This window comes from Dicentrarchus labrax, unplaced genomic scaffold (assembly GCF_905237075.1).
Source record: "Dicentrarchus labrax unplaced genomic scaffold, dlabrax2021, whole genome shotgun sequence".
NCBI lineage: Eukaryota > Metazoa > Chordata > Actinopteri > Moronidae > Dicentrarchus > Dicentrarchus labrax.
This window is the reverse complement of record NW_026136721.1, coordinates 33,253,243-33,266,898: the sequence shown is the minus strand read 5'-3', so window position 1 is coordinate 33,266,898 and position 13,656 is coordinate 33,253,243. Positions and strand designations below refer to the sequence as shown.

General features: G+C 39.3%; 1 protein-coding gene across 2 annotated transcripts in view; it reads right to left on the bottom strand.

Moving 5' to 3' along the window:
- LOC127355058 (voltage-dependent T-type calcium channel subunit alpha-1I-like) overlaps positions 1-13,656 on the bottom strand; it is a 219,049-nt gene that overhangs the window by 128,311 nt on the left and 77,082 nt on the right. Inside the window, exons 3-4 of one of the 2 annotated variants that reach the window (XM_051385530.1) lie at positions 7,070-7,181; positions 1,275-1,408 (exon numbers count right to left, since the gene is read on the bottom strand). In XM_051385530.1, the coding sequence (XP_051241490.1) occupies positions 1,275-1,408; positions 7,070-7,181 (246 nt within the window). Of the gene's footprint in view, positions 1-1,274; positions 1,409-7,069; positions 7,182-13,656 lie in introns of those variants that run through there. The other variant, XM_051385529.1, reaches the window with a different exon arrangement.

Sequence of the window (13,656 nt, the reverse complement as noted above, 5' to 3'; positions counted from 1 at the left end):
ATTGCTAGTTAAACTGAAAGCCTACCAATACGGTCTTGGTGCTTGTGAGAATGCAGAGCTCTTAACTCCTTAAAGGCCCAGAGTGTAACATTGAGGAAGATCTATTGGCAGAAATGGAAAATCATAGCCACAGTTATGTTTTCATTAGGGTATAATCGTCTGAAAATAAGAAAAAGTTACCTCAAAATGAGACGTTTTTATCTACAGATGCTGCAAGTCACCTTCTGTGTTGAACTACCATGTTTCTATAGTAGCCCAGAACAGACAAACCAAACCAAACACTCCCACTAAAGGAAACTGAAACCACTAAAGTAATGCACCGCCATCAAAACAGACAGCAACAGATGGCCATAATAGGCGCTCTGAACCAGGTGGTAAGATAGAGACTGTATGAGCTACAATGTAGGAGATGAATGTAAAAAAATCACATAGAAATCACATTGCACATCAACAAACTGAAACAATACAGGCTTAATGTTAGGGTCACAAGTCATGCTTTTCCCTCTGATAGCCTATCATTTATTTTACACTCTGCATATTGTCAAGCTCAGTAGATTCTGAAGACCCCATTTAAAAAGTGCTACATAAACATTTCTGGTAAAAGTAAGGAATGTTACTCTTTATGGGTCTCTCTTTTTTCATTGTCAATTTAAGTGATTTTATTTCATTTGCCAAAGGTTTTGACTCATATCCATTAAGTCAGCAGTAACAGTATGACCATGTGCAAAAATTATGACAGGGTAATTTCAGCTCATTCATTAAATTACATCGCAGTGATTAGCTCAGCTGAATTACATTATGGTTGTGTTATTGTCAGCCATGTCCCAGGTGAAAGCCAGTGACTATCAACATGTTAATATTTAATGTCATGTTACATATTTAACGCCGACATGATTGGCCATGCATGGTAGCGCAATGGATCATGAACTGTCGGGAAGACGAAGAAAACCTTGCCGAAAAATGAGATTTGGAGCCTGGTCTTTAAATAGACGCATTATAAATCATAATTAAACATTTGAACTTTTAACAAATTCAAAAATGCTTTGAAAAACACATTACTGGGAATGGCTTCTATTCCCATTTATTCCAACATATGAGTTTTATAAATAAGGTGTTGGCCCATTATGCTGTACCATGAATTGTTTTCATTGTGTGCCGTAAATTGCTAAGCTCTGCAAGATGTGTGTTTGGAACAAAACCTTACTCTTTCCACACTCATGTGAATGCCCTGACATACAAAAGGGATAAAATAAAGGGAACAGGAGTTTCCTCACCCTGCCATGACAATAAAGAAATCCAGTCGGTTCCATGTGTCCCCGAGGTAACAGCGTCGACCAAAGATTCCCAGGGCAAGCATCTTTATGACCATCTCCAGAGCGAAGAAGATGTAGATGAATGCATCAAAAGCCTGACAAAAAGACACAAGGGGACAAAGAAACAACGTGTCAAGAATAGAAAAGGAACAGAATGTCATTCATCAGAACCTGGAGGTTGAGAATCCACAAGAGGTTGCAAGATCAATCTAAGGGCCATAACAATAACTAACCAACTCTACTATTACTTTTCAGACTTTTCTTTAATCTTTGCTTTTGTCTTTACTGTAATTACTGTATAATTGACCATCTATTGGCCTCTAAATACTATGAGAAAGGGAAATCACTTGCTGAAGGATAAGGTCACAACTCATTAGCATGCACACCCTGTGACGAGAGGGCACAAGAAGACATTGTGTGATTTAGCAGGAAGCAGGACTGTACATATGATACAAATGTTTAAATACAATTGAAAAAAATCTTAGGACACAAATTGAACACCTTGAAATAAATGGACTATGGCAGCATCAAGTGGAAAAACAGCACCTGGTGCTGTAGGATGGAGGAAATGTTGTTTGCCTGACTCATCTTTATCAAATGACCATTTAGGCCCAATGCCAAGATATGCACACTAGATCATCTCAGGAGTGCTTCATACCTGTGAGATTGGAGTGAGAGGGGCTGTCCAAATCGATTTGATGAAATTTCTAAAGAGCCTCAAGTGCACTTCCTGTAGACTTTTGACTACAAGAGAGTCTGTTTTTATTTTGTTTATAAGATTGCCCAAAATTGGCAATTGATTCATAGTTGTTTATTTTGATTATTGTTTATTATCAAGCAAACATTACAAACATTCAAGTATTCCAGCTTCTCAAAGTGAACACAAGTCAAAGTGACCATATTGTGCTTTTATTTGTCATATATGACAGTAAACTATATATATATATATATATATATATATATGGGTTTTGGACTGTCGGCATAAACTGGCAATCTGAAGACAGCAACTGCACATATTTCTCGATTCTTTCTCCATTTTCAACATTTTACAGACCAAACACTTGACAAATTAATTTAGAAAATACAGGAAGTAAAGACAGCAAGCACTCCATGAAAAGCAAGGGTCAAAGCAGCATGTCCAGGCGGTGGAGATTTGGATTCAGCCCGACTTTAGCTCAGTCTCCAAGACATCAACCCAATGGCACCTAGCACTGTCTCCCTCCCCGGCTTCTCTCAGTCGTCATACTTCCACACCTCCCCGCCAATCTCTCACCTCTATCGCTCTGCTCTCTGCTTTGTTTTGTTTTTTTCCGCTTTCCTTGACAATTTTATATCTCCATCTCTCTCTCCTAACCTCCGTCTATCTACTACACTCAATTTCTCTCCTCCTTCCTTACCTCATCCCCCTCCCCCCTCTCCCCAGTTGAGCAGTTTGCCCTAAACGGTGGGGTAATGGAAAATAATTTGTTTGAGCAGTAATCAGAGATAAGCCCCACGTCGACATCCCCCCACCTCACTTGCGGCTTTAATCAAGCATCTAATTAAAAGAAGAGAGAAAAAAAATCTAAATAAATCAAAGATCTCAGCTTGCTAATGCGTGTTATTGCTGTTGTGAGCAAAAAGCCTAGATTAGCTGGTGTTCTTTTCTGTGTATACAGGGGGATTAGAGATGAACTGACGCGCTTGGTGTTGCCAGTAATTTGATTTTCGGAAGGGAAGTACTGTAGGCAACATGATTTGAAGCTGAACCATTGATGTGAATCTTTGTTTTGTCACAATCTCGGCTTTGAAAAGAAGCATCCTACTCAGCAGTCTTGAAGGAGCATCGAGTTGCCAGGCTGGCCTACTAATGTGGAAGAACGGCCAGAGTTTGCCACCTTGACCTTTGTCAAACCGGAAAGATGGACGAGGTGCTACCTTTTGTAAAGTTCGCTGAACCAAGGGAGAGCAAAACTCCACCAAATGTCAAAAACATTGCTCCGTTGACATTTCCACAGCTCTCTTTCTTACACCTCTCACTCTATTTTGCTTTTTCTGCCAGTCGTCTCGTCTCTTTTTCTTTTACGTCTCTTTGTCTCTAAACTTGTGTTGTTATCCATCTCTGCTTTTTTTGACACTCACCTTTTATCTGTCTCTATTCTTTTTTGTTCTTAGCTTTTCAATCTATTCATACTTTGGTTGGCAGAAAATTGTCCATGTGTATATGTAAGTGTATTTTATTGTGTGTTAGTATAAGTATAGATTAATTCATATTTTTAAGGCTGATACTAAAAATGATATTTGGGCCATAATATTTACATCATATAAAAGAACAATACTAATTATATGAATTAATAAAGTTAGTGCTTTGAGATGAATGCTAACAATGACAAACGCTAACTTTCTGATGTTTAGCAGGTATAATGTTTACCCCATTCTCCATCTTAATTTAGTGTACTGGCATGCTAACTTTTGCTAATGCGCACTAAACACAAAGTACAGGTGAGGCTGACGAGAATGTTCTTGGTTCTGTAGGTATTTGGTCATAAACTAAAGTATAAAAATGCAGCTAGCCTGGCTTAAAATGTTTAATTACATTTATTAACTTAGACTTAAATCTATTTTTTTAAAAGACTTATGGCCAAGTTATGTAATTATTAGGACACTTTACAGTGCTTTTATGGTGGACAAACTATGTAGTGGCAGCCCTTTCTAAAATACTCCAATCCTATGGCATTTTCGTACTGCAAATGGATTTTTTTTACTTCTTGACGGACACATAAGCCACAGGGATATATTTGTCATTATTGGCTAATGTGTCCATATCAGTCAGACTCTAATTGGCAAAGTAAATTGACCGGGCAATCAAGAAGCACATAAATATCCATAATTTATTTGCAGGTATTGGGTAACAATTATCTGCATAAAAGTTGATACAATGCTGTCTCTTTCCCAATTCTTCTTTTTATGTTAAATGAACATGTTAATGTTTTGACTTGAGGAATTCCAGTGAGGTTCAAATGTTGCCCTGTCTTGTAGGATAAATTAAGGATTGTAAATTCATCATTCATAGTGTGTTGGATGTTGTATGATATGTTTTTTTTTGTGGATATGTCCTACATTATAGGGCAAGACACACATGGAAGCTGTATAGCAAAAGTAGCATGGTGATTAAATACATTATTAAAACAAGGTGTCAGAACTCTATCTAATGGATTAAAACTGAAAAGGTTGCTAGTGGAAAAAGATACCTATGGGACAGTATAATAGAATACTGTTCTGTGGGGCTATTAAGCCTATTCAAAATGCATAATACTATTTCAGTAATGCCTCCATGGCATTGTGAAGGCTTTTTACCTTTTTAAGGTAGGATTTGAAAGGGGAATAGAGGGAAGGAAAACCATTAGATGTTTTATTAGCCCTAAACTGCACATTAATTCAATGGTGTCACAAATCTATATATTAAAATAGCAAAACACTGCTGCATAAAAAAGAAAACTGTTGAAAATCATTGAGCTCTGAAGGTTCCAAACCATTTACATCCTCAAGGTATTTTATCAGTCCAACTGAGCAAGTTATCAGATCAAAGAATGCCGCTGTTATAAAAGACACTTCAGGACACAAGTGTATCAGTCTTGGTACTTTTGTGTCCATGCTCAAGCATTCGTTTGTACTTTTAATTTGTGATGAAGGACATTATTTGCATGCAGTTCTCTTTATGAGAGCTTATTATTGATTCTCTTACATTTCCTATTCAGTGAGATGAAAACACTGTTGTCTATACACAATAACTTATGATGTCTATGAAGTTTCTCACCCATTGAGGTCATAGGATAGCCAGAAGGAAGTCAAATGCAAATTAGATTTCTGTGTGGTCTTGAAGATGTTTCAAGAGGCATTAAAACTGGTCCCGAGACCCCAGGTTTTGTTCCTTTCAACTCTTACAGCACAAACTAAGATGCAAAAATTCATTAATTTATCCACTCATCCATCCATTTACAAGTGGATGCTAGTTGACTAAATAACTAGCTAAGCATCCAGAGGTCTTTAAGTCGACATTCGTCAGAGCTTATAGATTGTGCTGGTGAGGCACCATTGAAATCATGGTATTGAACAACGGATTTTCTGAGAGGAGTGTATTGACTGTTGCGCTGTAGCCCACTAAATCCATGCTGATATTGAATAGGGTCTATAGATACTTGGAGGAGAAATTCTATTAGGTCCAACTCACCAGCCACCTCCCCCAGGGAGCCAAATCAATCTACTGTGTGTGTTGGCTGTTGTATGATGAGTGTGGTGCCTTGTGTGTGTTCGTGTGAGAATGTGAAAAAAACAGGACGCCGGGGTGATTCAACAAGCGCTTCACACCGACAGACTGAAGACATACGTGCACACGCTCGCGCACAGATGTTACACCCACTCGGGCCACCTTTGACATAAGTGAGAAGGGATTCTGTGTCTTGCCAGATGACGGGGAAAGCTGTTGAGGTGCCGTACGTGAGAAAGTCATGCTCGCTGCACCATAAAGACCACATGCTAGCAGTGAGTCACTACTGCGAGGAGTTACAGGCCCCAGCATGGGAGAATTGAAAGGAAGGAAAACAGAGAGGAAGAGAACAAGGGTGTGTGCGTGCATAACTGTGTTCTTTACGTGTCAACATGAGAATGTAGGAATAAATGGATACATGTACACAGTTCCTCGAAGCATACTCTTTGCTGTCTAATTGTTTCGACACATGTTGTACACTGCTATATGTCAATGTAAATTTACTGTGTCTCCCTTTTGGGGGTTGTCTATAAAATATGAATGGCATATAGAGTATAAGTGTGCATGTGTGCAGATTTGTTAACACATGTTTGTAAGTGCTTTTGCACAGCATGAATACATAGAGCTCTGATCAAATATACATGTTCCTGTGTAACTAAGTAAACTTTATTTATAGAGCACTGTTAAAAACAATAGTTACAAAGTGCTTTAGAGAAGCAAAAACAGATTCTTCAGCAACACTAGCAGCTCCCTGAAGATGTAAAATATTTAAAAGTTAGGGTCCAAAGTTTGGTTTCGTGGTGAAGTAAATAAATGATTAGCCCGAGGGTGGTGTCGCCATAAATATCAGTTAAAAATAATGGTGTTATCTGTGGTAAATGTTCCTCTTTAAACAGATTAAACAGTACATCGCATTACTTAAAAACTTGAGAGTAATAAGACCCTACGGAACAGTTTCAAGCTCTCGCAGAAGAGATCCAGCTGTGTAGCTATCATTATTAACTGAGATGTCACAGCTGAGGGCATGATATCTCATTTCCCAAAATGTGTGTTTTTTCAGTCCCTCACATTTTTGCATCTCTACCTTGCACCTTAAACATGCGGGGACTAAGAGACAAGACAAAAGATAAATAAGATCAGGCAAGTCGTAGCCGCAGTGGCACAATACTAAAGTAAAGTACACAAGTAAACGTTAATGTTAGCATGGTGAGTTGACAATGGCAATGTTAAAATGCTAAGGTTCAGAGAAAGAGAAAGAGTCAGGGGATTAGTAAATTCATTAGGATTCATTCAATTTCACAGAAATGCAACAAATAGCCAGAAATATTTCACATACAGACTGACACTGCCATCTCTATATGGCATTAGTGTCATATAGTCACCAGATTTGAGATTCTTTTTCAAAAATGTGAATAGATTTGCCTACTGCAACATTTTGATGGAGGCAACAATGGCAACGGTATGATGACAATGTGTTCGTGTGTGCTTGTATGTGTGTGTTTGTGTGTACCTGTAGTATCTGGCATCGGTCTGAGGAGCAGTCGATGTTCTCACAGGGCTGGTACATTCCCAGGGTCACGCAGTTCAACAAGATCACCATGATACTCACACGTTCGAACCACGTAGAAACGTAGACTGTTAAGGAGAACAAGTCATAGAGTGACACACAACGAGGCACAATCTGACAGGACAGACTACAAAAGGCTTTTAATTAAGAATTTTCAAATACATGAATTTATTATCAGTGACAAACAGATGTGGGTTTGACTGTGGTTTGACTTTTAAGTTCAGTATCTGCAAAAAGCTGCATATGGTCCAAATGTGACACTCCACAGTTCATCTTCTGTTGTTAGTCCACAGGCTCAAATAACTCCTACAGGCCCCTTCCTTACCAGTGCTCTAACATTGATTCCAAAAGGCCTTCAAAGTCATCATTATTGTAACAAATTGCAACAAAACTATTGCAATGAAAGGTGAACCCTCCAGGGTCCAATCCAGTCACAAAATGTCAAAGTTTTAGAGTGTGGCTTTGACTTTTAAGGCCTGCCATGATTCTTCTTAGGCCGCTTCTGTCTGAATGTAGCTGTTAAAGTGCAGGCCTTAAGAGCAGTTATAACAGAGAATGTATTGTTTGCAGTAGAAATTTAAAATATAATGTGATGTTTACGATGTGTACAATATTAAAGTAGCAAATTCCCAGTTAACTTACTCCCCCGACATACACACACATACACCTCCAAAGAAATACACATGATTAAGCTAAACAAGCTTGAGCAAGGCACGGAAACCCTACTGGTCCCATTTTTTTCTGACTACTCAGAATGACTAGAGACTTGCAGCAGAACAAATGTCAGACAATATCTGTGGTGCTGCCAAATGTTTTGAGAGTAACATGGCATGAACAACATTTGTTTAGAGGAAAGGTTAACGGAGCGAGCAGAACATGCAAAACCAAGCTGCATGCCAGAGACAAAAAAAAACGACAGAAACAAATCAGCAGAGTGTGACGGAGTGATTCAATATGCATTTTCTGTGTGTTGAGGGAGTGAGCGCTCTGCTTGGCTAACAAGCGTCTGAAGGAGGATGTGCTGTAATAGCCCAGGAGGTCCAATCCCTCCCCTAGGCTATACAGCACAGGATGCTGAAATTCTCCCCCAGCAGCATACAACACAGGACAGGAGCAGCTTCGAGAAATAAGAGAGAGAAAAATGAGGAACCCTTTTTTCCGAGCAAACTACACTGCAGGTTTGAACAGACAGAATTCCCAGAAAAGATTAAATTCTCAACATGTTTTCTCTTGGCCCTGCCTGAACCCTCCTAGAAAGACATGGACTACAGTAGATATCACAGCATGGATAAAGATAGGCTGTGAGTGGGCAAAACACATGCATACACATAAACACACAGACAGAGCCTTGCACACATGTACACAAACACCCACTCATCAACACACACGGGAGCGGAAAAGTACACATACGCAGATATGCACGTGCAAACGAACCAACATGTTCAAAAACATAAACTCTCACACTCACCCACCCACACGCTCGCGCACATTCACACGCTCGCACACACACACACGCCCTCACTTGTGCGCATTAAGTTTTGCGTTAAATCAAACATTAAATCAATGTGTGTCAGCTGATGGGGATCATTTAAAGAGAAATATTCAGCACTGCAGGGAAGCATGGTTGATATTGATGTCCCGCAGGCTAATAGCTGTAAAGTAGACATGTGATACAAGGTAAAGAGGCCCGATTTGTCATTTAATAACTCATTCATCCCACTGCACAAGACTGTACTGTCAAACCGACGTCACACACAGCGATTAATACACTGTAGGATCCATTTTTAATGAGGTTATAGCTTTTAAATATCGCTTATAAAAGCTATAACTGGCAGGTTCTGGTCATTAAATACACAGTGGAGAGCACATGCAAGCAACAACAGTGAGACAAATGCATACACAAACAAACGCGACTGTAGAACAGTTTGAAATCATATGCACAGAAGTATCACAAGCAGTGTGTTGAAAACATCTCAGACTTCAGTAATTTGTACCTCTAGTTAGTTAGAATAGCAGGATAATAGTGAGTTCAGAATATGAAAACATTTGATCAAACTGTTAATGCTAACTGGCTGAACATATTAATTACAGTGCTGTGGTAGTGGAAGGTTTTCATTGGGAAACATCTGTGCAGGAGGTATTGAGTTTCAATGTGAAACAGTAACTGCAAAACAAAAACAGAAGCATTTGGAAAAAATAGTGGGCGTTTGAGGAAAAATGAATTGGGGTCACCAACCAGAAATAATTTAGGGTCAGGTTTACGTTGCTATGTCATTTATGTGAACTGGCTGAGACTGCCCCCTTACTGTAACCCATACCTATTGTGACGTGAGTGAGCAATAGACAAAGAGAAAAGTCACACAGGTTGGCGTTTTTGTGAGAGGTGGCATCTGAACGACACTGGAGCCCCAAGATTCTGGCTAAAATTTGAAGCTCAACAGGTTCAGAAAGGCTAAAGACTCAGTGAGTTACACTGAGTGTACTGATGAAGCTGATGCTGATGAAATGCACATGGTACTGAAAAGAATCAAGACAACAGGTAAAATTAAGGAAAGTTTGAGTTTACCATCGACAGCAAAAATAAAACCGATCATAAAACAGAGCAGATCTTAATAGAATATGATCAAATATACTTCTCGTCTCAGTTAAAGGACTGTTTCTCTCAGCAATAAATACTGATATTTGTGAATTTAAGGTATGTTTGATTACATTGTTTAGTTACATTTATGTTTTACGTACATTGATTACCTTATTAAGATATTACAACGCAGAGGCTTAGTTTTAGAGTTTTAGATATGACATCGATATGGGTGGATATACATTTTGGAAATCAAAATAGAATGATTTTTTTTCAGTTTTATGTAATAAAATCAATTTTAGGTTCACTCATAAATGATACAAATATTCAAATTATGTATTCCTTCCACAGGCAGGCACGTACTGCACACATACACACTTTTGCCACTTCAGCTATTCTCTGTAGCTAGCCCTTCCTAATGAGGACAGAGATATCATCCGCAGGTGTCACTGAGCTGTTGGTGAGACCCTCCAGCAGCGCCCGTGAACATACCACTGGGAAAGCGCAGTCTTTCCCGGCAGATACACACTTTAATGTGAATAGCATGGTTGAATAAAACTGCAGGTCAGCGCTTTCTTATTTCCTCAGTCTAAGTAATGATGACAGCCTTTGGGCAAATGCTATAAGGATTATCTCAGGGTTATTTCCACTGCCAAATGCATTCTTTAAAAACAGCCTCTGTGAGTTGCCCAGCACTTCACTTTAGCTTCTCATGCACATTGCCTATACATGAGCTGCCTTTAACAATGTGCAAGTGTCTGTCTGTCTCTCTCTGCACTTCTGAAAAATGAGTCAATTAGTGTAGGTGCCTTGGAGGAGGCTCTGTACCATTTTTTTCTCCCTCACACAGACACATGCACACATACTGCACATCAACACTGTGACTGGATGAGAATGAGGTGGAATTCAAAGCACAAAGCTCTATTACAGACAGGGTGTTCGAAGAAGATTAACTCAAGAATTGTTTTATAGAACTGTTTCACCTCTGGAATATTATAACCTTTTTTTTTTTTTTTTACCAGGGACTGATTGCAAAATAGGTTGCTGTTTTTCAGCTCGCTGTGCTTCACATTCATGCAGCGGCTGTCACTCATTACTGGAAGCTGCCGGGAACACCTACAGTATTTCAATGTCGGCCGCTGAGCGGCTCTATTAAAATAGTTGGAAGTACAGTTTGACTGATAGGGCTTTCTGATGGAGCTTTTTTGATGCATTTTTGTGTGAAGTATTTAGGGGTTTATCTAATAGATTTTTGTAGTTGGAAAGATGAAAAGAATCTAAAAGAGCATTTGAGCAATGTTAGGGCAAATAAACCCTCCAAAAAAATCAATTTCATTGAAAATCTGAGAGTAAGGCAGGTGTTAAAGATTTTACATGAGTAACATTTAACATAATTACTTGCACTATATGTCATTGAAATGAAGCTCACCGTAAGTTCAAGCAGGAAGACCTTCTCGTCATGCCTAATTCATTCACAATTCTCTCACTGTCCTTTCTAACCAGATGTCTATGCCCGTTTGCTCCTCATGTTGCTGCAGTCAAACTTTAAATCTGTTCTCCTCTTGGCTGCTTTCTCGTTGCAATCCTCCTCCACCCCATTCACCTCTAGTTCATCACATCCAGTGCCCAGGTTGAGCTCATCAGAAGTTTACTCCTCATCACATCCAGATCTTCAGTGTTGTCTTCATAACCTCATCACCACCAGCACCAGTGTAGAGACTCCAGCAGGGGGTTTCCTATACTAATCACAGCTTCAGCAACCCCTTCAAATACGATGATGTCACAATGGTGCCTAATCGCCAACAACTTTTTACACTAATCTTCATTGTGCACACCTCGCACAATTAAATACATTTGTACATTGAAAAATCCAGTCTCCCCTCATTGAACTAAGACACCGGTCAAAGTTTGCTGTCATGTGCCTTACTGAAAGACACTTTGATGTTGATTGTTCAGGGAGGCAATCATTTTATGGCCACAAATAAAACTTATTATCATTATCAATTGATCTACAAATTATTTTCCAACTTAATCAGGTCTATTAAATGTCAAACAATTGTGAAAAATTGCTTATTTTATATTGCTCGACCAAACCCAAACCCCAAACCCCAAAGTTATTTAATTTACAGTGAGAGGCAACGATTAATAAATTGCTGAACAACTGTTACTACATCTTCTGACAATTGATAAACTGAATAAAACAACTCATTTCAGTCCTTAAACATGCTACAATCATTCCGGCTTGCTCTGACTTCCCTGGCAAGGTCCACGCCTGCAGAGCAAAGGTACAGCAGAGTTTGATCCAAAGCTCCAGGAGCAGACTCATTTACATCACACAGCTGGCAGGAAACAAATGCAACAAATGCAAGACTTTAAAAGGCCAGATAAAATTCTGTGGCACTGGAGACCATTACCCAAAAGATCTGGATGTGCCCAAAGCATCAGTGTGACAGAGCTGGAAAGAGCTGGGAGGCTGAAAGTGTGTGGCAGCGGGGGCTAAATGAATTCTTAATACCTCACTGCATGGAGTCACTCTTTCTAACCCTTTCTCGATGTCTCTTTGCCTTTTCTCTCTCTTGTCTTCCCTCTCTTGTTTTTATTGTATCCAAAGAGACACGCAGGAGGCAAACGACCTCCGGTTTCCAAGGCAACCAATCGACTATCAAATGAAGCAAATAGTCACATAGAGAGGGGAGAAGGATAGAGAGATACAGAAAGATGAAGATAGAAGGGGGGAAGTAGGGGGAAGTTATTTTGGTTTGGGGCTTTTGGTTTCCTTAAGTGAGACCATATCATGTCATGAGGCATCACTGGCTGCGTAAGTGTTTTTACCACTGCTAATGATACAGGAGGAGCTCTATTTGTGATTTAAGATAGAAACATTGCAATTATAAAATATGATGATCAGCCAAGGATAAATAAACAAAACTTTAAAGAGAAACTGCAGAGCCTCAAATGGTGTGGAGTTTCAAAAGCAGACCAAAATATCCAGCTTTTTTTACATTCCTTCAGCAACTATTGAGAAAGGCACTTGACATACAAGTTGACCGCAGCTGTGCCAGGCGTGAATGTGTAGGGCTGTATGAATGTGAAGATGAGAGTTAAACAAACTGATGCTATATTTTTTTTAAATGTAAAAATAGTCTGGTTGTTCAGTGCAGGATGGATTTAGACTGGTTTTAAAGTCTCAGTTCAACATCAAGTAACTCTGCTCGTTGGCTTTATTTCCATGTGGGATAAAATGAGATTGAAACCATTCTGATGTGCCACTGTAATGTGTTACGACATGAAGACTAAAAGTAGGGGAGATGTAGGAGAAGTAGGGGAGTATAGCTAGCTGTGAGAGTTGCACACTGGAACTATTTTTTGGTGAATAACAGCCAGGAACAGTGAGTGGATGTCTTGTTGTGACAGCAGCGTGTCCAGGTTTGGTACCATCGGACCTGTTAAAAGACTACTCCACAGATTTAGCATTGCACTCCAATAACAGTGTTGGATTCACAATTGACAGTTTTAAAAAAGGCTCAAAATCAGCTCGTCAGAACCAGTGATATTGCCTTTTTTATTCTCTGCAATCTTCTTCCTTGTCAAAACTTGGCCGCCCACAGTTTGGTTGGAGACTCGGGGGTGAAATGCTAGTCTGCGTGTCGTTTCCAGCCTCAAGCAGATGTGAGGAGTGAGCTACAAAGGTCTGGAAAGCTCACTTCTTTTAACTCCATATCACAAGCTGTTTTATTTTATTTTCAAGTCTTATTTAAGTGACATCGCTTGAGGCAATTTATCAGCTTTCTCTTTAGCCACAAAATACTTTTTAAACAAATGCCATACTTCCCAAGACCTATAAAAAGACTTTGTACAGACAAAACCAAAACCTGTGCTCACCAACCACATGTGGCAAATCGGGCTATAACTCAAGATGCTATATAGCAGATGGCTAAACTTTAGTTTGTCA